The sequence below is a fragment of the Mastigoproctus giganteus genome, chromosome 1 (assembly GCF_048544385.1).
Source record: "Mastigoproctus giganteus isolate SK-2022 chromosome 1, ASM4854438v1, whole genome shotgun sequence".
Classification (NCBI taxonomy): domain Eukaryota; kingdom Metazoa; phylum Arthropoda; class Arachnida; order Uropygi; family Thelyphonidae; genus Mastigoproctus; species Mastigoproctus giganteus.
This window is the reverse complement of record NC_143575.1, coordinates 98,006,932-98,031,049: the sequence shown is the minus strand read 5'-3', so window position 1 is coordinate 98,031,049 and position 24,118 is coordinate 98,006,932. Positions and strand designations below refer to the sequence as shown.

The 24,118-nt window shown below is 37.5% G+C and overlaps 1 protein-coding gene across 2 annotated transcripts in view; it reads right to left on the bottom strand.

Annotated features, from left to right (window-relative positions):
- The window catches only part of Hacl (2-hydroxyacyl-CoA lyase), a 182,099-nt gene extending 160,231 nt beyond the window's left edge, over positions 1-21,868 (bottom strand). For both annotated transcript variants that reach the window (XR_016547389.1, XM_090381322.1), the window contains exons 1-3: positions 21,576-21,868; positions 5,433-5,537; positions 653-693 (exon numbers count right to left, since the gene is read on the bottom strand). Coding sequence is in view for 1 of the 2 variants with exons in the window: in XM_090381322.1 (XP_090237448.1) it covers positions 653-693; positions 5,433-5,537; positions 21,576-21,638 (209 nt within the window). In the remaining variant the exon portion in view is untranslated. The remainder of the gene's footprint in view (positions 1-652; positions 694-5,432; positions 5,538-21,575) is intronic.
- Positions 21,869-24,118: the final 2,250 nt, after the last annotated feature.

Here is a 24,118-nt window from a genome sequence, read left to right as displayed (position 1 = left end):
TTTTGCTTGTAACAGAATTATTTTTTTTAATGTGTAAAAGTACAGCATTTTTTAAATATTTAAATTTTTATTAAAAAATTAAAAAGTTAGAAATGTGGAAATTTAAATGTTAAATGTTTAAAAAAAAAAGTTAAATGTGGAAATCCATTAAGAAATGGTGATATATTTGGTCTATTCTAAACAGAATTCAAAAAATCCAAAAACGTTTTCCATAAATAAAAAACAAAGTTGGTTGCCCTTCACATGGGCATGGTTTCCAAATGCAATGAACAGTGGAGTGACTGCTGTTGAATTAACAGCTTATCTTTTAGTCATTGTGCATTTGTGTTAAAAATTTGGGAAAAAATGGTTAAATTTTATTTTTGTCTACAATGCACTTTCAAGGTTTCACTGTATCATTTTCAATATATAACAGGGACAAACCTCTGATGCTAATAATATTAATAAAAATAAAAATACTGATAAATATCCAAACAAACTCTGCAATAAAATGACCTCTATATTTTTACTGTGTACACTCAGAAAAATTAATAGTCCAGTAACATAAAAATACATTAACAAAATATATCTTGCAACCCATTATACTAATTTCCCTAACACACCCCTTCCTATAGATCCTTAACTTTGCCATCAAGTACTCAGATATATTTACCTCTTGGTCAAATATCCCATTGCACCAGCAGCATAACATGCCTGTGAAAGATTACAATTAATTGTATTAGCTATGTATGAATATTACTGACATATTAATTTTTAAGTTAAAAATAAATGAAAGCAATAAAAGCAAACTGATATCCAACATTAAATATCATTGGTAGAACCCTTAATTTTGACGAATTAACTGACATGATGAATTAAAAGGAGCAAAAAAGTCATGCTATGGAAAGTCACCAATGGAAAGATGGTTGGAACTTGAAAAAAAAAAAAAAAAAAAAATTATGAAATAAGTGGCATGACAAATTATTGGGATTATACTGTATTTTACATATGACATACAAATTAAAGATGCTTTGAATTTGCTAACATTGTTTACAGTAGACACTGTGCTTTGCATCTGGCCTTGCATTGAATAATCATACTCTTAAGAATGGTAAGATCTAGAAAATGGCATGCCTCAGCTGTTAGCTGTTACCCGCAGACTCTGTCGAATATGCTTCAGCTCTTCCTAGAGGTAGGGAAGCTTTCAACACCATCTTTAAAGTACACTAAGTGAAATAAAATAACTAAAAAGCACACATACATTCCAAAACAATTTTGCAGTGTAGAATACTGTTTAGCAGGAAAATGAACAATATTTCTTGCATTCGTAGAAATAAATTTTCTATGAAAGTAAAAATGTTTTTATTTGAAAAATACTTTTTAGATACATTTAACAGGCAAAAAATGGTATGCTGTCCAAGTCAAGGGCCACTTCATCTTTCAATATAACATAATGATTAATTTCAAGTGTTCTTACACATTGTATCTCAAGATATTTTTTTTTTATTAATGACTTTACATTAAACACCTGTGTATTTAAAAATAAGGAATGCTAAGAATCTCAGCCAGCTCCTAAAATTAATAATATGAATTATTAATTTTAATAATTATGAATTTATTTAATAATTATGAATTAATTTAATTATGAATTAAAATACAAATAATATGCTTGTTTGTATTTTAATTGTACTTACTTATTATTAAAAAGGACAGAACAGTTTAGGATGCTACTCCTAAACTGTTCTATATATAATAAATATTCCTCTCACAAAATGCCTAGAGTCCCTTAATGAACTGAAAATGTTTGGTTCCCCAGTGTACCCCGATCATGTGAATATATAAATACTGGACGACTGAACAACAAAATTTTTTTCAAAATAAAAATATTAATTTACCACAGAATTTGAGGTTAACAAGCATCAATTTTTACAGTGTGGTAAAAAGGATTTTTATTTTATATATGCAATTGAATTCCAAAACAAGTGGCTTCCAAATAGGCAGGTAACTGCCTATTCATCTTGCAGTGGTGCCAAGAATGTCGTGATTGGATAGTGGAACAATGGAAGAAAATCACGTGGTCAGAGGAATCACGATACACTTTGTTTTGCAATGATGGTAGGCAAAGAGCGTGCTGAGAACCTCATGAAGCAATGGACCCTGCTTGTCTTGTTAACACAACCCAAGCATCTTAAGGTGCTTGGGTTGGGTATCATGGTACGGGAAATGTTTTTTGGCACAGAATGAATCTGTTGATACCAGCGGACGGTTGAACATAATCCAGGGATTACCTGAATTTTGTATCAGATCTTCTGAAGTGTTACACTTTTATCCTGAAGGCGACAGCCAATTTATAGATGACAATACAATGGCACATTGTCATTTCAGAATCATTCAAGAATGGTTCAGAGAACGTGACACAGATTTCTATCATCTCCCCTGGGCCCCCAAATTCACCTGATCTCAATCCTATTGAGAATGTGTGGGATATGTTGGAGAGAGAGAGCTATTTGGCAAAGAAGTCCTCCTCCTTCAGTTTTGTCGCAGCTATACAATATTTTGCTGGAAGAATGGTTACAAATAGACTAAAACACCTTATAAAATCCATGTCATCCAGGGGTTGTTATTTGAAACAAAGGCAGCCTGATTCAATACTGAATAAAGGTCTGTATTTTTTTGGCCAATGTGTGTGCAAAAGGATGTAAGATCTATAAAATGAAATGACTGCATTCTCAACAGTCTTCATATCAGCTGATGATACTGCCTAACATGCTTATGCTGTTTCCATGATTAGCATCAGAATAATAATGAGAAACATGGAATTACTTGATACAGGAATAATTTCAGTATGTTGGTAAATTTTATGTCAAGATACCACAACAGGAAATCCAAGTTTTACACTTTAACCATACAAAGAAAAGACATTCAGCTGATGTGATAGGATGAAGTGTGTATTCTGTGAAGAAGATTAGATGAGATGAGAAGCATGGAAAGAGGTCAGACAGAATATATATGATAAAATAAATCTTGGTAGTGTTTAAATTATGAATGAAAACAAGGTTGCATTTCATGAATCAAAATGCAAAATTATAGAGAAGCCTTTTGCAATAAATGGAGAAGAAAATTTTAGAATCCAAGTGAAATATTTAAAAATTTAGTATGGTTTATAGGGGAATAACCTCTGAATTGTAGGAAAGGGGAAGAAAAGTTCTGAAAGGAACAAATGATAGGTACTGGATCTTCCAGTTGGTCTGAAAATCAGCAATACATTGTTAAGCTATATATAATAGATTCAGTAGGCTGACATTACCAGTAGGGACACGGCCAAGAAATAACAAGAGTGAAATAGCCACTCTTTGGGAGAGGCTTAAGCTGATGTTTCAAGAACGTGGATTTAGTATTAGTGATGGCAAAATAACACAAGGAATTGCTGCATATTATAAGCTTATACAGCTAGGCCTCGCATAACGCGAGTTCGATTAACACGATATTCAGTTAACGCTATTTGAAAAATTATACCACTTTTCACTTTACACAATGCAAATTTCCAGTTAACGCGATCTTTTTTTTTTTTTTTATGCGATAGTTGAAAAAGATTTGAATCGCGCATTAAGCTTACCATAAGTCGTACGGTCAATAAACAAACGTTTGCCTGCTGCCTGCCTCGGTGTGTTCCATCAACCATCGGAAGAAGACGTGTTTGTCTCCTGCTAATAAAGTCAATGCAGACTTGCATTTAAAAATTCAAATTTTTAAATGAGCCAGATGAAAATGTTACCGCGAAGGAGATAACGGTAAAAGAATTAGATGAAATCTTTCGTATCGCATAAAATCAAACAAAAGATTTGATGTTCTCTGCGATATTTATTTCGCCAGGGCCCAGAGAAGATTGTTGTCGGCTATCAGAAATTGATTGATGAAAAGAGAAATTCAACACTGTTCAAATATTTCCGCAACAGTAATTTCTTCATTGTGTATTTTATGTCAGAGGTTCCCAAAGTTTCTCGGTTCACGGCGCCTTTAATGTCTCAGTAATTTTTTCAAGGCGCACCCAGACCAAAAGAAATACCTAACAGTTTCGTTTAGTAGTTAGGTCCAAACAACTTAATAAGAAATGCTGAAACTGTGAACTACCTTGAGCTAGTAGTTCGCGCGGTGTCCGACAGATGTCGAGTATCGCTGTGTTTCCCTCGAAAATGTAAAATATTCTGCAGTGCACAGTTTAAGAACTGCTGTTTTATGCAATAAATATTTAATTCCATAATTATTTTCATTATCTTTTACATTATATACAGTTAAAAAGTTATTTAAAAGGTATTTTTAAAATTCTTTATGGACATTCCAGAAGGTTAAGGACCAATTATAATTTTTCTATTGGTTATGATATTCGATTAACGCGTTTCCATTTTGCGCGATTCGCTCGCGGGACGAATTAATCATGTTAATCGAGGCCCGCCTATATAGCATAAACAAAAAAAAAAAAAATAATACCCATTTCATTTGTCCAATCCTTCTTTAAATTTATTCCAACTACTCATTTACACAACAAAAATTTAATTTGTTCCTGTGTGTGTTTCATCTGAGAAAGAATAAGGGGATGCCATATGCATTTGGTTTAATTAACCAATTTAGTCTTGAACACCTCAATCAAGTCTTTGAACAAGCGACTAGTTTCTGGACACTGATTTACAGAACTAGTGTCTTTTTTTGGTAAGAGCAACCTTTTATGCCTCTTACTAATCTTCTTGTTGTTCTCTGCACCCATTCCAATAGACCTATATTCTTGCTAAAATGAGGTTTACAAACCTGTATGCAGTACTCAGTATGTGGCCTATCCACTGCTTTATACAACAAGATAATCACTTCTTTGTCCTTGCTGGTATATCATGACAGAAGCATGATCTGTCCTAGCAGCCAGACTGCACTGCTCAGGGAACTTAATGTAAGACTGTACAATTACCCTAGGTCTTTTTCATTCTCCACTACCTTTAATTAAGTATCACCCAAATGGTATATTATTTTGAGATTAGTGCTACCCAAATGCAGTAGATTTGACAGTGCACATACCAGACATGGAGAAGATGAGGTTGTAATCATAAACTAACTGCTGAACTAAATTCAACAGAACCCTGGGATGCAGTAATAATTCTGGAGTAGAAGATAATTAAAGAAAAACTTAGCAGTTCACAACTTATTTCTCTAATGTGATGAGTATCTACTCTATTAAGTGTTATGTGTAAATAGGCTCAGCCAAAGTAAACTTTATGGACTTTCTTCAACAATTATACAGTAGTAAAATAGCCACAATTTTTTTTTTTTTTTGGATAATGTAAAATAAGTTCACATTATGCATCATTTGGTCTACTAATACCCTATTAAAAAACAAAGTCACCTATCTTGTATTCCAAGGAAATGAAATAATAAGGGTAAATGCCAATTTGAAAATTCATACTCACTGCTTGTTCATTTCTCATAGCAATAAACTTGATGCCTGCTTCTTGGGCTGCAACAGCCACTTCTACAACAGGAATTCCAACTATTCCAAATATGCATTTTACTCCCTAAAAAAATAAATAAATAATTAAATAAAAATCACATAAACACAATTCTAATTCTGAAATTTCAGAGAAAAAAAACTACATTTATTGTTAACTAATATACTGCAGATACCAAAAATGTGTATGATTTTAAAAATTCTTAAAAAAGGATCCTCTAATTTGTGATACATAAAAAACAAACAAACTTGTTTTGTCTAGATATAACAAGCATATTCAAAATATTATTCCTCATTTTCAAATGTAAAACATAGACGTTCTTCACTGACACTTTACATTTGCAAATACATATGGATCTACCTGCAGATAGATTTATGCAGAACTCACAATAAACAAATAATGAGGAAATACCTTGAAAAGTACTTCAGTAGCGTGATCTCCTATGACGTGGAAGTTTGGTCGGCCGCACCTCCCACCAGCCTCAAGAAACTATGGCGTCTAGAATTCTGGGTGCTGAAATGGGCCAACAGGTGGTCTCACCAGATCTACACGACATCCAAATCTGTACTATGCTCCAACCTGCAATACACGCCCGCAGTCCACAGAGCCCATGTGCAGAAAATAAAAGCATCCTTCATCTGTGTTCATTTAAGCATGATCATATGAACATCTGGAACACAGCTGGTTGGCGTTTGCCAGAAACACACCTCAGCAGAATGCCCTCTTTGTGCTCAAGGCTCCAGAGTTTCAACAGACACTTCCCAAATGTGACTTTGGACATTCAACTGGCTAAACATTGACTTGGACCTATGGTCGATTGACAAGTCATATCAAGTCATATCTTGGGCTAACATACTGTATATAACGGACAGGCGTGCAAGTGCTGGTCCTAGTATGCCAATGTCATTTTATATTATGCTATATTTGTAGTCTTGTTTTTATTAAGATTAATTCTCCGTTCAGATATTTTGTCTTTAATGGTTACTTTGTAGCTGAACTTTGTATTTTTGTGATTGGGTCACTCGTATAGTGAATGTTTTGTAAGATTCCTGTGGTTATTTGTGCAGGTTATCAAAAATGTATAACAGTTAATTTATTAAAGGATTATAGTACCCTCAAGATCTGATATGGTTTTCTCAAAACATTCTCCTTACTCCAAAAATTGGAACCCATTCATTGATTTTCATGATAATAACTGCAGTTCATTAACAAAATACCAAATGTGTGTCATTCTAAAGTTAACGAGTTCCTAAAGCAAATCATTAAACTTCTAATGATTTTAATCATTAAAATTCTAAATGAGTTCCTAAAGTAAAATCATTACTGCACAGATTGGATGGCTGAGTACACTTTGAGTACAGTATGGATATTCAGCAGCACTTTTCCCAAAAATTGAAGTTTAAAGGTAGCAAAAAATATGAAGCAGCATCCCATGTTCTGAGCTGGATAATTCAATGCGTAGGACCTTTACGACCATGTCCAATTAACATCACGAACACCTCCATACCACCTATAATACTATGGAAATGGATTCAGTACGATCAATGCTTTACAAATGGCATGCAATAGGTCACCAAGTTGCCTAAGAAATCCAGTAAATTGTTAAAATCTGCTGTTGATTGAATGCGTCACATGGCACGTGTCGAGACATGGTAAACTACACTGGTGTGCAAAATTTAAGGACCAACACTATTTCTAAACGTTACAACCACAAAATCAAACGAAACAGCCTGTGGCGATTTGCATAACTCTGGCTATTTAGTAGAAAGCTGGTGCACAAGCAAAAATTTGAATCATGATGAGCAAAAGCAGCAGTTCAGCAGTATATGTGCAAATTACTGAATGGTGATCACGATTGTCACAGACGTTCCATTGGTTTCATACAGTGCTACAGACAACAAAATGGCCAGTAGACAACATCTGGATGACTTTACAGGGGGTTGAATAATTGGGAAGCTCGAGGAAGGTTGAAGTACGAGAAGTGTGGCTGCAGAGTTCGGTATCACCCATAGCATCGTCTCATATGCATGGTTGGCATTCAGAACAACAGGAAGCTGTTCGAAGGACCAGTGGTGGTTGTCCACGAAAAACAACGCCCAATGATGACCGCTATATACTCCTACAAGCCAAGAGGGACTGACACCAGACAGCGGGATCCATTGCAAACCAGCTGCACAGAAGCACAGGATGCAGAATACCGTGGTTTACTGTGGCCAGGCAACTCCACAAAGGTGGACTGTTTGCCCAACGGCCCGTATGCTGTGTATCTTTAACACCTGCCTATCGGAGACACCATTTACAGTGGTTCATCGAACACAAGGACTGGACAACAGTGCAATCGGGTAAGGTACTCTTTACTGATGAGAGTAGATTCAATCTCAGCAGAGATTCTGGATGTCAGCTAATCTAAAGAGGTAGGCACACGGTATCACCCTGCAAACACCACTGAAAGGGATCGATATGGCAGCCAAGGTGTTCTCGTCTGGGAAAGCATTATCTTGGATGGATGTACACAACTCTAGATACTGGAAGGAGGTACTGTAACCGGTGCACAATACTGTACTGAGGTAATCCTTCCCCATGTGCATCTGCTCTGAGGAGCCATTGGTCCCGAGTTCGTGTTTATGGATGATAACGCCACACCCCATCGCACTGCAGCTGTTGATATGCTTTTGGAAAGTGAAGACATTGTTCTTATGGATTGGCCTGCCCAATTCTCCCGATCTAAATCCCATCAAATACATATGGGACGCTCTGGGGAGATGCCAAAAGCACGTCCACACCCACCAGAAAAATGTTCACTAGCTGAAGATGGTGCTGACAGAGGAATGGACAATGTTACTGCAAGAACTTATCAACAGCATTGTTCTAAGTACGGGCAAAGCCTGTATCGACATTGGGGGGGGGGGACCATATCTCCTACTGAGGACCACTTCTTCCCTTTGTTCCATCTTTGGCAGTGATGCATCTGTATCATGGCAGCCAGTGCTATGTTGCCATTTTTGAATAAAGCCCCTCTGTACCGTTTTGTTTCCGTTGTTGTGTCCATCATTTCTATATCTCACGAGGTTCCTTTGGTATGCTTTTCCCATATCCAGGCCACTGCTATGAGAAGCTACAGGTGAAAACCTGACTGGTCTTTAAGTTTTGCACACTAGTATATCAGCAATTTTCCCAGTACAAGCTGGGTAAACAGAGAACCAATGAGCCAAAACATTATGACCAGTGAGTCGTTATGCAAACCGAAGCAACTGCAGGTGGCATGTGCACGGGTTGGGAATGGTATAAAAAACACCTGATACGGAGCTCTGTTAATCAGTTACTCTTGTTCTTCAAATGAGAAAGGCAGCGAACTTAAGCAAGTTTGACAAAGGCCAAATTGTATTAGCCTTTGTCAAACTTGCCCAGTCAAATATGACTGGATCAGAGCATATCCGAAACCGCACGGCTGGTGGGGTGCTCACAGTCAGCCATGGTTGTTATTACCTACCGAAAGTGGACTAAGGAGGGAAAACCCACAAACCACCGGTGCGGGGTTGGATGACCACAGCACCTGAGGTGCTTGAGGTGAGCGAAGGCTCTCCCGGATGGAATATGGCAACAGAAGGGCGACTATGGTGCAACTAGCCGGTAATTGGAATGTTGGTGACAGGAGTAATGTGTCACAATACACAATACATCAAACCCTCCTGAAAATGGGACCTGAAAACCCCTGCTGTAGCCGCAGTCTGCTCCAAGTGCCCATGCTAACCATGGTTCACTGGCAACAGTGCCTACAACGGGCAAGCGAGCATAGAAACTGGACCTTCAGTGATTGGAGGAGGTCATCTGGTCCGATGAATCACGTTTCCTTGCGCAATGCGGACAGCCAGGTACATGTTCGTCGTTTACCTGGGGAAGTGTGGCGCCTGGATGCACTGTGGGACAAAAACAAGCTGGTGGAGGCGGTGTCATGCTTTGGGCGGTGCTCTGCTAGGATACTCTGGGTCCAGTCATCCATGTGCTGGGTGCTCTAACGTCTACCCCTACCTAAACATCATTGCTAACCAGGTACACCCTTTCGTGGAAATGGTCTTCCCCTCTGGCAGTGCCGTCTTTCAGCAGGATAATGCGCCATGCCACACTGCCCAGATTGTTCGAGACTGGTTTGCAGAACATGAGGAAGACTTCCAGGTATTGTCCTGGCCTCCAAATTCCTTGGACATCAATCATCTGTGGTTTTTGTTGGAACAGCAACTCCGATCTCCAGCGTCTCAACCACGGACCTTACAGAAGTTAAAGGATCTCCTGGTTACATGTTGGTACTAGATACCACAAGACATTTAAAAATCTTGTAGCGTCTATGCCTCGCCGGGTACGAGCTGTTTTGGCTGCATGTGGAGGACCAACATCATATTAGGTAGCTGGTCATAATGTTTTGGCCAATCAGTGTATGCTCAGTCAGAAAGTAATTCTCAAAAAAACAGTGTCACTACTCACTATTTTCTGCGTGGTCTTCATGACAGTGGGGACATTATAATGATAGCAATGATAAAACTGTTCAATTGGGCAGAATCCAAATGTAGTCTACTAACTACTCTACAAAGAAAGTTCAATAAAACCTGTTGCATGTTGGCTCTAGAAATATTAAATGGGGATAAAGAACCTCACTCATTAGTAAAAAAATATCATCATGTATGAAGGGGATGCATTTTAAATGGATGTGACGCTGAAAATATTCCATGTCTGCAATTTTTTTTTCATTTGTTTATTTCTTTTTTTTTTTTTGGAAAAAAAATTAGTGCTTTTCAATTTGAAAATATACCTAATAAAGTAACACTAAAAAACAAATGAGAAATAAGTGAGATAAAACTAGCTATAAGGCCAGAATGGTCACACAAGCTAATTAAAAATTTATGCAAAATAAAGAATGCCCTGATGGCATATAAAATGTGGGTCATTTCAATAATTTACTGTCATAACTGACCATTTCAGCTCATCAATAAAGTTGCACAATGTTTATTACAGAGACACTTTGTACAGTTGTGCTAAAATCTTAATGTGTTAAAAATCTCAATGAAGTAAGCAGCCGTAATGCTTTTCCCCCCAGTAACAAATTTGTGATACACTATGCCAGTGGTTTCAACCTTTTTTAATAATGGCACCCCTAAGTATTTTAGTTTATTTTGCGGCACCCCTACTCAATCTAATCAATTTTCTGTCTGTTAGATTTGATTCTCTGTGTGTGTGTGTGTGTGTGTGTGTGTGTTGTTTTTAGGAGCATTAGCAACGAAGGCCATATTGCTCCAGGATATGCGGTGGTCATTCCCTGATCTTTCCGCATCCTCCGTATTTGGTGGTGACGGGCTCAAACCCCGGTCTAATCAAGAAGCGTGTGCTACACACTGCTGCTCCTTCTTCCCACATGGTGTGTGTGTGTGTGTGTGTATATATATATATATATATAATATTAAAAAATGTATATGTTATATGATAGTTATTACAATAATATAATTATAAAAATTACATTTCAAAATACAAATTATATACAGTATATAATAATTTTATTCTTTATATAAAATCACCACAAAATTAAAAAGATACTGTACATCTTTTTATAATGAAATAAACATATAAATTTAAAAAAATAAAAGTTTAAGTAACTTAAACCCAAATTATGTGGCACCCCTGGAATGTTGTTGTGGCACCCCGGTTGAAAACCACTGCACTATGCCCTCATCTTGGAAAAAAATGATCTGCACAACTGTGGCGTTGGATTTTTCCGCACAAGACTTCTTGGGTCGTGGGGACGTTTTTGTGTGTCATTCAGATGATTCCACCTTGGCCTCAAGAGTCACAGGTGAACACCCAACTCTCATCACCAGTGGCCACCTTTCATAGGAAGCTGCATAGATTTTCCGATCCTGCATAGATTTTTCAAACAAATCACTTGTGATGGCATTCCTGCAGTCTATTTGATTTTCTGACAAAAAGCATGGAACAAATTTTGCATAATGCAAGACACATTCCTAAATCTTGCATTAGGATTGTGTACTGAGCCTACAGATAGTCCAATTTCATGAGCAATCTCAACAACAGTAATGCACTTATCATTTTCACAAGTTCCTTCACTTTCATTACATTTTCGTCATTCTGTAACATTGAAGGGCGTCCACTACAAAAATTCATCTTCCACTTTCCTGTCCATGTTTAAACCAAACAAACCACTCATAAACTGCTGGTTTCTTCAAAGCGTCATCTCCACAGACTTTCTGTAATGTTTGCAGCATCTCTGTAGCACTTTTTGCAAGTTTAAAGAACTTGACGTTAGCACACTGTTCAAATTGTGACATTCCACAATCAACCAGCTGTTACACATGAGTGAAGGGGTCGAACCAGTTCCCACTTACCATGCATGCACACCAAGGTCAATGCCCCACTGACCCTTAACAGCTGTAGCACAAACCATTTCAATACTAGCATGCAATTCAAGGAATTTTTTAATGCACTATGTATTTGCATTCAGCCCAAGAGTATTAACTGTTGGAATAAACTTCCACTTAGTGTGGTTGAGGTGAGTAGTTTAAATAAATTTAATAATTTTTGGTGCACGCTTGTTCTCCTGCTGGGGTTCCCAACCTCGTCAGGTATCTAGAATCACGGGTTGAAGACTACTGAAGAAGAGGGTCTCAGAGCCACTAGCTACGAGCGATTCCAGACCACCATCAGGTGGCAGTTCTACCTCTTGTGGGGGATGATGGGCTTCACCAGCCTGCTAATCCTGAAAGGCCATGGACTTGCTTATACTCTGCTCGATCTTTCTCCACCAAGACAAGATGAGGGGTCCACATTAGAAGGGCTCATCAAGAAGAAGCAAACAGGGTGACTGACAGACACTACCAGAATCAAGGCTCAATGGTCAGAGAAGGAAGTATTAATGCTGGCTCATTCTGAAGCTGACTTAAAAAGATCTATACAAGAAACATTAATCAGCATCTCCAGGCCTTGTTCCCACATTGGACTGTTGATTCCGTAAATGGTAGGAGGAAGTTGAACTCTTATTCTATTCTCTTAAATCAAATTATTACCCAAAATGAGACTATGGTTTCAAACAATCCCTACCAACTGAGCCTACCTCTAAGGGAGGGGCCTTATTAGCCCCATGCTAGAGGTGTCTGGTTCTACCAGCGAGGGGGGGGACTGCCTCTCCTTGAGCAGCACCATCCATTGGGTCTCCTCAGATACATTCTCAGTCTATTCCATCTTTTCAGGTTTTTCCTAGATCTACTTCATCTGCTTTAGGCATTGAAGTATGGGAGAGTGTACCAAGATCAATTAAAAACAAGCACTATTTTATGATCCCTAGGTGAGATTCCAGAGGTGACCTTTAATCATCGTATCCTCGAGAGCATTTTAGAAGTGATAGATGGTCAGCTAGACTTTGATGAGCTGCACAGGTACATGAATATAGCGGGTACAGAGGTGACTCTGTGAAGACCATGGGGTAGACAAAATATTGTTAAAGAAAGGACTTGAGGATGTTCTTCAAATAGGAGACTTCAACGAAATAAAGATTATGCTGATACACAAAGACTTAATATAGGGGATGAACAGATGAAGGAGGGTAGTTTTTTTTTTCTTTTTTTAGCTGATGCTGTATAAGCTTACTTTCCTTGCATCATTTGCCACTACTAATACCGATACTAACTGAAAATTCACAGAACTAACTTTACCTCTTCCACATTAATCCCTTCTACCACTATTCTCTGAAAAGAACAAGCTTCTTTCATGTGTATTTTCTGAAAATTACTATCTGCAGAAATCCAAATCTAATGTCAATAAGTATCTTCTGCTCTTCTCAACCTTTAATTCATGCATGGTACTAAGCACAATAAGTTTTAATGCCTGTACTAATTACAGTAAGTACTTAGTACAGGCAGCAGAGTTCTAAGTACAATAAGTTCTAAAAAAAAAAAAACCCTTCCAACTGGTGTTGTGGAGGTGAATGGCTTGAATAAATTTAAAAAAAGATTGGACAAATTATTAAAAGGAATGGGTGAATAATAAGTACACTTTTTGTTATTATTCTTTTTTTCAACTGAGCTGATGCTGTATACACTTGCTTCATTTTGCCAATACTAGTATTAAATTGTAGCAATTGCTTGTTTTGAAACCAGTGTTGAATCTAGAATGCTTGCACAAGGTGGGGGTAATTCAGGGGGCGGATGTAGTATATGTGATGTTTTTTATTATTATTTAATATTTACAACATATGTATATGTTACAAACAAATCTGTATATTTATGAATGTTATAATAAGAGAAAATAAGAAAACAAAATAGGAAACAAAAGGAAATATTTAACATTTAAATACTAATAGTCAGTTCACAAAAACCACATTACTGACAATAATCACGGTTTAATAATTTGAAAATCACCAATTAAAATTCTCCAAAAAAATTATACAAATTATAATTAAACATGCAAGTATTATAATAATCTTATTCTTCTTTGCATATGTATCAATCACTTCATTTATTAATTTTTCTGATAACTCATTCGGGCCTTCGAAGCGTATCTTCATGCAATCTTGCAATATTACAGTACAGATACATATATAATTAAAAGATTATAAAATGTATTGTTTATAGGCTGTGATAAAACCATCTTGTTTGTGGTATACAAAGAAAGAATTAGCCACAAGAATTAGCTGTGAAAAAAAAATAAAATAAAATAAAGGCAATGTGAAAACCATAAAGCAAAACTACCGACGATTGAAATAGTTGCTGCAATAGACTCCTCTCTCTATGCCTAGACATTGTGTAGCCCTCCCCTGAAAGCCATGAGACACTGTAATCGCAATATTCTGAGGAACTAATGAGGAACATCACTGAGGAACCAATTCAGGTGAACCTATTCAAGGCCTGTGATCCAGTCATTTTGTTTACAATATAAAAACAAAGAATGAGTTGCAAGGACCATTTGTGTGAAACATTATCAAGAAATAGTTTGTGTGAAAATAAAGGGAACCTGAAAACCATAAATGCCGACACTTGAAATAGTGGCTTTTAGTTACAATTTGTGCGCAGCCAGAAATATTGCCCATTTTTAATTATTTTGAAAATTTAATGTCTTTTGAATTTTAGTGATTTATTTTTGCTATGTACCACCAAACGAGTATCACACTTAGTTGATGTGAATTTTTGTGTTGTGTTTATTTGATACAAATCTATTGAATTCATGTTTTCTAATTACTAAAGTGTGTAAACTGATAATATGGCCCCTAAGGAGTGCAGTAAGAAGAAAATTTCAATTAAAATCAAACAAAAAATGTGGCAAATATTTCAACATCCGAGGTCTTTGAACGAATATTAAAATAAAAATTACTATTTTTTGCCGGGAAGGAGGAGGGGGATTTATTCCACCGGGAGTGAAACTCAACCATTGTCCCCCCTCCTGGATTCAAAGCTGTTGAAACATTTACTCTGTATTTATATTTCATCTCCTCTTCATTGAAATTCCTGTTTTTTCATTGCCCTACCCCCGTGTTTTTTTTTTTTTTTTTTAAAGAAAACCCACAAACATGAAATGTATTAAAAACTACAGTACTCCACACATGCATAGATTGAAGGTTAAGAAGACTAAAGACATCTGTTCACATTAGATTAGAATTTCTGTCGACTGTTATTTTCAGGAAATTTTAATGAACAGAGGGAATCCTCTAGTGATTAGAGAATTCCCTCTATTCACTAGCTAGCAGAGTAGAGGCAGAGAGAGAGAGATTATACATTAGTTTATCTGGATGCCTCCTAGAGACCCACACATAGGTTCAGTCTGGTGGACTATCGAGTAGGCAGCCAGCCTGCAAACAGCATTTTAGAGTTGTATGATCAAAATTTAAGGAGGGTTGAATCTTAGCCATCAAAACCTTAAAAAACATAGATTATACTCCATATTGAAAGAGATGAGGCTCACCACCTCAGGCATTCAATGAGCAAAATGGTGGTACTGCACTAGAATGATAAGAGAGTCATCTAACACCAAATTTTGCCTGGTGACACAAAGAGGCTGCATTCCACAGATGCCACAATTTGATCTACTTATGTTAAGAGGTAACTACCATCAGGGGAAAAGGGAAGGGTTTTTGCTTTCGTAAAGGCGACTACGATGGTCTGAGAGAGTATTTAAATTCTATACAATGGGACCAACTGATGATGTTACCAACAACAAATTCAAAATGGGAATCAGTCAAAGAATTCTTTGACTCTATGCCTATTCTCTATGCCTAGACATTGTGTAGCCCTCCCCTGAAAGCCATGGGACACTGTAATCGCAATATTCTGAGGAACTAATGAGGAACATCACTGAGGAACCAATTCAGGTGAACCTATTCAAGGCCTGTGATCCAGTCATTTTGTTTACAATATACAAACAAAAAAAATAAGTTGCAAGGACCTACTAGGAAGCTACTAGGCTTTACATACCAACTAAGAAATATTGTTCAAGGTTTAGGCCTAAATGGATGTCAGATGAACTAATGAGACATATGGCAGAGATGAAAAATGCATGGGATACATAAATTAACGGGTGACATGGAAGCCTATGATAGATATAAGCTGGTTTGTAACCAAGTCACAAAGGAGATTAGGCAGGCAAAGGCAGATTTTGAGAAATCCTTGGCAAAGGATGCAAAGAAAAACAGAAAAGAGTTCTTCACCTATGTAAACTCTAGAAGGAAAGGGATGAATCAGATTGGTCCACTGGATATTGATGGTTCAACAGTTGAGGATCCTGCTCAGGTGGCTAACAAACTAAATGAGTATTTTGAATCTACATTCACACATGAGGAGTTATTCAGGAAGGGGAATGCCAGAGGTGAAGTAAACTCTGGCAGTGAGCTAGATGATTTTCTAATAACTGAGAGGAAAGTGGAGGAGAAATTGTTGAGGATAAACATAAAAAAGGCACCCGGGATGGATGGGATCTTTCCAGTTATATTAAAGGAGGCAGCAAAGGAAGTAAGCAAACCCTTAGCCATAATTATGAGAGCTTCTTTGGACTCAGGGGAGGTACCCATAGACGACAGATGTGCAAATGTGACCCCAATTCACAAAGAAGGATCAAAGGCTGACAAAAGTAATTATAGACCTGTGAGTTTAACTTCTGTACCAGGAAAATTAATGGAGGTACTGGTTAAAGAAGCACTGCAGGATCATTTAGACAAGACTTCAGTTATAGCTCGGACACAGCATGGTTTTGTTAAGGGAAAGTCTTGCCTGACCAATTTGATTAGATACCATGATGCAGTCACAAAAGAACTGGATGCAGGGAATAACTTTGATATTATATATTTGGATCTTAGAAAGGCTTTTGATACTGTTGCACATGGAGGACTGCTGTGCAAATTTCTTTTTTGTGTGGCATTGGAGGCAAATTGCTGCTATGGATAAAGAGATGGTTGAGGGGGAGAAGACAGAGAATGGTAATCAATGGACACTACTCATTGTGGACTAATGTTATTAGTGGAGTCCCTCAGGGTACAGTGTTGCGTCCATTGTTATTTTCTGTATTTATAAATAATATTGATGATGGTATATCAAGCTTAATGTCCAAGTTTGCAGACGATACAAAGGTTGGCAGGGTTGTTAAGGACACTACTACTTTACATTGACAAATGTAAAGTACTACATATGGGAAACAGTAACCCCAGAGCAACGTATCAACTCTGTGGTACTACACTGACAGTGGTAGAGAATGAAAAGGACCTGGGGGTAATTGTGCAGGCAGATATGAAGTTTTCTGAGTAGTGAAGACAGGCTGCAAGAGTAGCTCATGGTGTCCTGTCAATGATATACAGGAATTTTTCTCGCAGGGATAAGGAGGTGATTATTCCCTTGTATAAGGCAATGGTCAGGCCACACCTTGAGTCCTTTATACAGGTCTGGAGGCCTCATTTCAAGAAGGATGTAGAGCTGCTGGAATGAGTACAAAGAAGGGCAACAAGATTAGTGAATGGAACAAAGGGTTTCTCTTATGAAGAAAGGCTTAAATTTTGCAAATTACAGTGTCTGGAGACTAGGCACTGGTGAGGTGATATGATAGAGGTGTATAAAGTCTTGAATGGTTTGAGCATGCTCAATGCTGATGGGATTCTTCCTCTTGCTCAGAATAATCAGAATAAAAGACAGATATGCGGAAATTTGCTTTTAGCCAGTGGGTAGTTGGTTGGTGGAACAGACTTCCATCCATTTTGTGGAAGTTGATAGCCTAAATAAATTTAAGGCTCAGCTGGACAGGTATTTCCAACGAACGGAGGGGTGAAATGGGAGTGGTTTTTTTTTGGCTGATGCTGCATATGCTTGCTTTCTTGCATCATATGCCTCTACTAATGCTAATTAACACCCGAATGTTTGCTTCCCATCTACTAGAAGCAAACACTCCGACTTGCACATTGGGGGTGAGAGGTATACTCTTAAGTTACTAACAGTCTCACCATCGTTAAAGTGCAACCAGAGGATCTGGTTGTCGCAGAACAACTTCCAGGAAATTCAGCTGAATTGACTCATTAGTGTCACCTGAATTTCACCAGCATTTTAGACTCGCAAGTAGCAACCCTAGCTTGTCTTACCTGAGAGAAAGTCTGCGACATGCTTTAGGGAACTCGTGTTGCACTACTGATTCCTCTAATACAAAATGACAAATAATTTCTAAAAAAAACAATTCATTCAAATATCCCTTTAATGAGGTTAAAACAAAGTTTCTTTTATACTCCAGTACAGTCCAAATACTCTTTGAACCAAAGATGGTTCAAAGAGTATTCAGTTTTATTGCATTTGGCTGCGCAATGTACTTTATGTGGAAGCACAAGAGATTCAATTTTGCAAGATGCATATTTGTATTCATGTACATTACTCCCCAAGAAAGTGGGAGGGAAGGGATCAATTGTCCTGTACTCAATATTGTGAAGGCATCCTGGAGACTCCAATTCCATAGTCCTCTATGAGAAATGGTAGCTAGCCCAGCGAGGCTGTTAACCTGGGGCCTATACTGGGTCTCTCAATGCCCAAGTTCAGAGAGTCGATGCAGGTTCTCTTGACTTGGACAAACACTATAAAAGTGATTTTTGCAAACAGTTCAATAATCCCAAGCTGGAATGGTTGCCTGTAATTAACATAACAAAATGCAAATGGATAAATATTGTTTTTGCGACATAAATATGATTACCGTACGCATAAAAGTATTTTTTTCTGTGGTGTTTAATCTCCGAGTTGCTTGAAAGTACAGCAATTTCACATTAGTATTCTTTGAAATGAGAAATAAATTTTCTTTTTCTGTTTTAAAAGGACTTAGGTAGCATTACTTTTTAGTTCCCCACTTATTTCATCATGCGACTTCTGTTAGTGTCCTTGTAACCAGTTGGTACTGTTAGCAATGCATCTCAATGAATTATGGCAAATAAATATAAATATGGAAGAAATTTATTCTTTTTTTTTTATCATTCAACTGCAAAAAGAAGTACCTAAACGGAAATACACATAAAAATAAACCTTTAACGTGGCTGAAGATAGTACCATGAATTAAAACATAAATACCATATTTTTAGTTACATGATAAACATTTTTTTTTTTTTTTAACATTGCAAAGGGAGTCACTCCAAGCTGCCTCAGTGTTACTGCTTTAAATAAGCAACACTGCCCAAGGAGAAATATGGTGCTATTTATTTTAAATGCATGCCATTTACCTGATGACCACTTATTGTTTGTCAGTACTGCATCATAATTGGGCATTAGCCAAATACTCAATGCCATGTTATCTACTAACATTTAGAATCTCTCATAAGTATCTCATCATTGAATTATTGGATCTTTCACTAACCGTATTAAATATGCAACTGAAGCCAACCAATGCCAACCTAGTGTACAGTAACTATTGTTTCATATATGTGTGGTGTTTTAATTCCTGGTATAATTTTCAGATAAGTTATATTTAAGTTTATTTCACATTTCTTTGTAAATAAAGTACTCATTTTTCACAATTACTTGATAAATAATAATATTACTTTGATATTCTTATGTGTTTGCTGCACCCTGTGAGGGAAGACCATTGGGATGGTAACAGTGACATCCAGCAAAAGGTACACTAATCATGGCAAGAAATTAGACTCTCATGAGATTGTTGTTATTTGGATTTTAGCAGCATTAGCAACTAAGGCCATATTGCTGTGGGGATATGCGGTGGTCATTCCCTGACCTTTCCGCATCCTCCGTATTTGGTGGTCACGGGCTCGAACCCCAGTCTAATCAAGAAGCGTCTGCTACATACTGCTGCTCCTGCCCACCTGGCTACGGAGGCGCCCTCTCATGAGGTAAATTCTAACATTATCAGAATCACTGTTTCTGGTAATGTTGGAATTTATCTTTAATGTGTACACACATTCCAATTAAAGGAAAAACTACGGTTAAAACACACAATCAGGGAGGAACTGGATTTCATTAAATTCAACTCCTTCATGAAGTACCACCATAATGGAATTTTTGCTGCTAAATCTTCCACTTCTAAATTTGGTGTCTAACAGAGTCCCTCTTTTAAATGTTTATTTTTTAACATTCATAAGTGATATCACATCCTCTTATGTACCTTTATCCACCAATATTCGCTAACCGGTCATAAATATTATATGACCGGTCATAAATATTATAAAGTATTTTCTGCTTTCAATTCAATATACTACAGATTACGAGACATTAAAATTTTGTTTGGCATTTAACAGATGCCAAGTGAGCAAAAGCATCCATCTTTCTTCTAAGAAACTCACATTTTTACAAGCCGCCTGTGAGACACCAGGGACGGGTGGCTTCTTGAACTGGGAATCTTTATGTAGAGCTTCAGTTTCACTCCCTAAATGTGAACAGCTAACCAAATACAGATATTCACATAATGTCTGCCCAACTCCAAGCAAGTGTTTGGGTTTCAATTCAGGGGATAAGTGGCTTAAACTATAAAAAAATATGATAAAAACTTCTATTATTATTATTAGTTTCTCGTGTTTATTTTCATTTGATTTCTTTAATTGAGTTTAGCAGATTATATTTAATAGCTCATTTACAATTCAGTAAAGAAGCTAAAAATTACCTTTTACAATTAAAACAAAAAAGGGATCACACAGATGGCATGCCATGTGAATGTGAGAAACAGAAGGTTATTAAGCATAAATCATGCATTTTGTGTTATTATTATTAGTCATATAGTGCAGCATAAGCCTCAGGCTTCCTTGCACTAATTTTCTTCAGAAATATAGTGCAAGGAAGCCTGAGGCTTATGCTGCACCAGCCAAAAAAATTCCCAAGTTACCCTACCTGGAGAGAGAGAGAGAGAGAGAGAGAGAGAGAGCGAGCGAGCGAGACAGAGAGAGTCCGAAGAAGGGAATCACCAAGAAAGCAAGAGAGAGAAGAATGATGATATCCAGCTCAGAACCTAGGTTTGCCAAGCCCATACTCACCAGATGTGAGCCCCTGGGGTTGTGATGCAAGGAAGCCTGAGGCTTTTGCTGTACCAGCCAAAAAAAAAAAATAAATAAATAACAATATTAATAAAATCCTGAGTTACACAGAGAGAGAGAGAGAGAGGGAATGGAATCACCAAGAAAGAGATGTTGATATCCAGGTCAGGACCCTGGGTTTGCCAGGCCCATACTCACCTGATGAGCCCTTGGGGTTTACTCCACAAAGTTTAATGTTTGCAAACACGTTTCACATAATTTTATGTGTGTATGTATACCTAGGAAAACATAAAATAATTTATTAAATAAAATATTCTTCTAACGTTCATTCTATAAAACAACTTTTTAAGACACTCGCTTCGATTCCCCTTCCCTTCTCGTGTGTGCACGAGAAGGTAAGGGGAAAATACAGACTGCCAAGGTCATGTGACATACATCGAGTATTCTTACTACAGAGTTCATAATCATCTGGAAGCGAATTTCGTCGACACAACCACAGAAATAGCACTGGAGAAGAAGCAGGCATACAATTATATAGTATGAAAAAAAATGGGAATGCAATGTTACCGATATATTAAAAAATTAAAAGCACTAAGTTAAAACAGAATAATCATATTTCATTATACCTGTTCTTTTAGAGAGTGCGATAGCACGGTAGCACCGCTAATTTTCTTCAGAAATGTAGACATCTTCGTAAAATGGAAATATCTTACGTTTTTTGCACCCTATTCAATATGTTTTATTAGTGTGTTCTTTTACATTCTTAAACAGACCGCAGTTTATCAAAAATATTGGTTAAGAACATCATTACTGTCTATAACAACTTACGCATACCGCCAACCACATGATACTACGTATACCCCTATTGAAAGCTAATTAAACTGATATTACTATCATAAGTGGCATATGATGCAAGAAATCAAGCATCAGCCAAAAAAAAAAAAAAAAACTCCACACATCACCTATCCAACCCCTCCAATAATTTGCCCAGTTCAAACTACCCACTTCCACAACAACAGGTGGAAATTTGTTCCAACAAACAACCACCCGCTGACTGAAGGCAAATATTATTATTATTATTATTATTAGCCCTACGGTGCAAGGAAGCCTGGGGCTTATGCTGCACCAGCCAAAAAAAAAAATTCCCGAGTTACCCTGAGAGAGAAAGGAAAGAATAAACAAGAAAGAGAAGAATGATGATATTCAGCTCAGGACCCTCACATTATTCATGCAACCATCCTTCTTCAATTTGAATTGTGTCCCCTCGAGTGTAGTCCAAACAAGAGCAAAAATACCATCAGCACTGAGCTTGTTCGATCCATTCACAGTCTTAAACACCTCGCAGGTGACTAATTTCGAGAGATGCTGCAATTTGCAGAAATGAAGCCTTTCTATAGGGTTACCAGACGTCCTCGTTTCCGAGGACATGTCCTAGTTTTAGGGCGCCCTCGCGAATTTTACACTTGAGTCCTAGTTTTTTGTAATTTAAAAAAACGATCCCATCATAAAGTGAATTCTCATTAATATATTCTGTGCGTTGTACCTTCTTATTTCCTATGGATAATCCTTCTGAAGATTCTCCAGAGTATATGGCAATTCGGGAGGCAAATAACAAGTACACCACTGAAAAGCATACCGAGCCATTTACTCTAGAAGAACTTACCTCGGTGGTCAAGAAGATCAACATGAAGAAGTGTCCAGGAATGGATATGGTTGAATATGTGTTCATTATCCGGCTGTTAAAATTAAGACCTCTCTACTTGCTCTTGCTCTTCAATAAATTCCTCATGGAAGGCATCTTCCCCGATGCTTGGAAGGTTTCTTTGCTTCGTCTTATCAAAAAGCCAGATTAGCCTGCCTCAAATCCACATGCCTACAGACCAATTGCACTGCTTGCTAATCTTGGGAAGATCTTGAAGCGGCTTATGGCTCTTCGACTAGCAGCTCTGTTTCAACAACAAAATCTCTTTTCTGCCTGTCAATAGGGCTTCACCCCAGGTCATTCGAGCGAGGAGGCCTTGTCTGACTTTGTTTGGCACATTTTAAATTCTAAATCCAAATTTGAACTAGCTGTTATGGTCGACTTCGAGGGCGCCTTCGACACTGTCTGGTGGGGCAGCGCCCTTGAACGTCTACGGTCTGCCAGATGCTCCATTCATATGTACAAATTATTTCAAAGCTATTTCTCGGACCGCTCAATAATTGTCAAGAAAAAATTTCTCCAAGTCTCTAGGAAGGTCTTTCGAGGGTGCTCCCAAGGTTTAGTCCTGGGGCCCCTTATCTGGAACATTGTGCTTCAAGACTGTCTGGGCCGCTCTCTCCAAAATTGTAAAATTTTTGCTTTTGCCAATGACCTGACAATTGTGGTCTCAGGCAGTTCTCGTGCGGTATTAGAGGTGAATGCAAACCGGATTTTAACTGACCTTTACACCTGGTCATTGGCTAACAAACTTAAAATTAATCCAGTGAAAAAAAAATGATGCTTTTTAAATCCAAGTTGGATCTCAGGCAGCCTCCCCAAGCCAAAAGTTTTGGCAAGCGGCTCCCTATAGTCACTGAGGCAAAACTCCTTGGGGTCATTGTTGACCATAAGCTTTCCTTCTATCCTCATCTGATTCACATAAGTACTAAAATCAAAACATTCACAGGGTCAGTAATTAGAATTTCCAGAGGGGAATGAAGTTTCTCTAGGAAGTCACTCTTTCTCTACTATAATACTGTTTTCCTGCCTATGTGGCAGGAGCTTGGTTTCATCGGGCCACCAATTCCAAAATGAGGTTAAAACTGAATTCCATTCAGCGGAGCATGCTCCTCTCTATTCCTAGAGTCTGTAGAACATTTTCCACCGCTGCAGTGCAAGTTATTGTGGGGTCGCTTCCATTGGATCTATTTGTCATCTATCGTAGCCTCTGCTTTCGACACAAAAAACAAATACCTTCAGGATTACTTGGTATCCAGCTAAATTTAAATGAAGATGGACAGTGCAGTGTCGAGTCAGTTTGGTGTGACATAAGCATTGGGAGATCAAAATTGAGAGTAGGAGTGTGCTATAGGCCTAATGACTCTGATGAGTATAATAAGAAACTGTTCGGAGAAATAGAGTGGGCCAGTAAATCAGAGAGTCTTATAATGGGGGATTTTAATTTCCCAGATATTGACTGGAATTTGG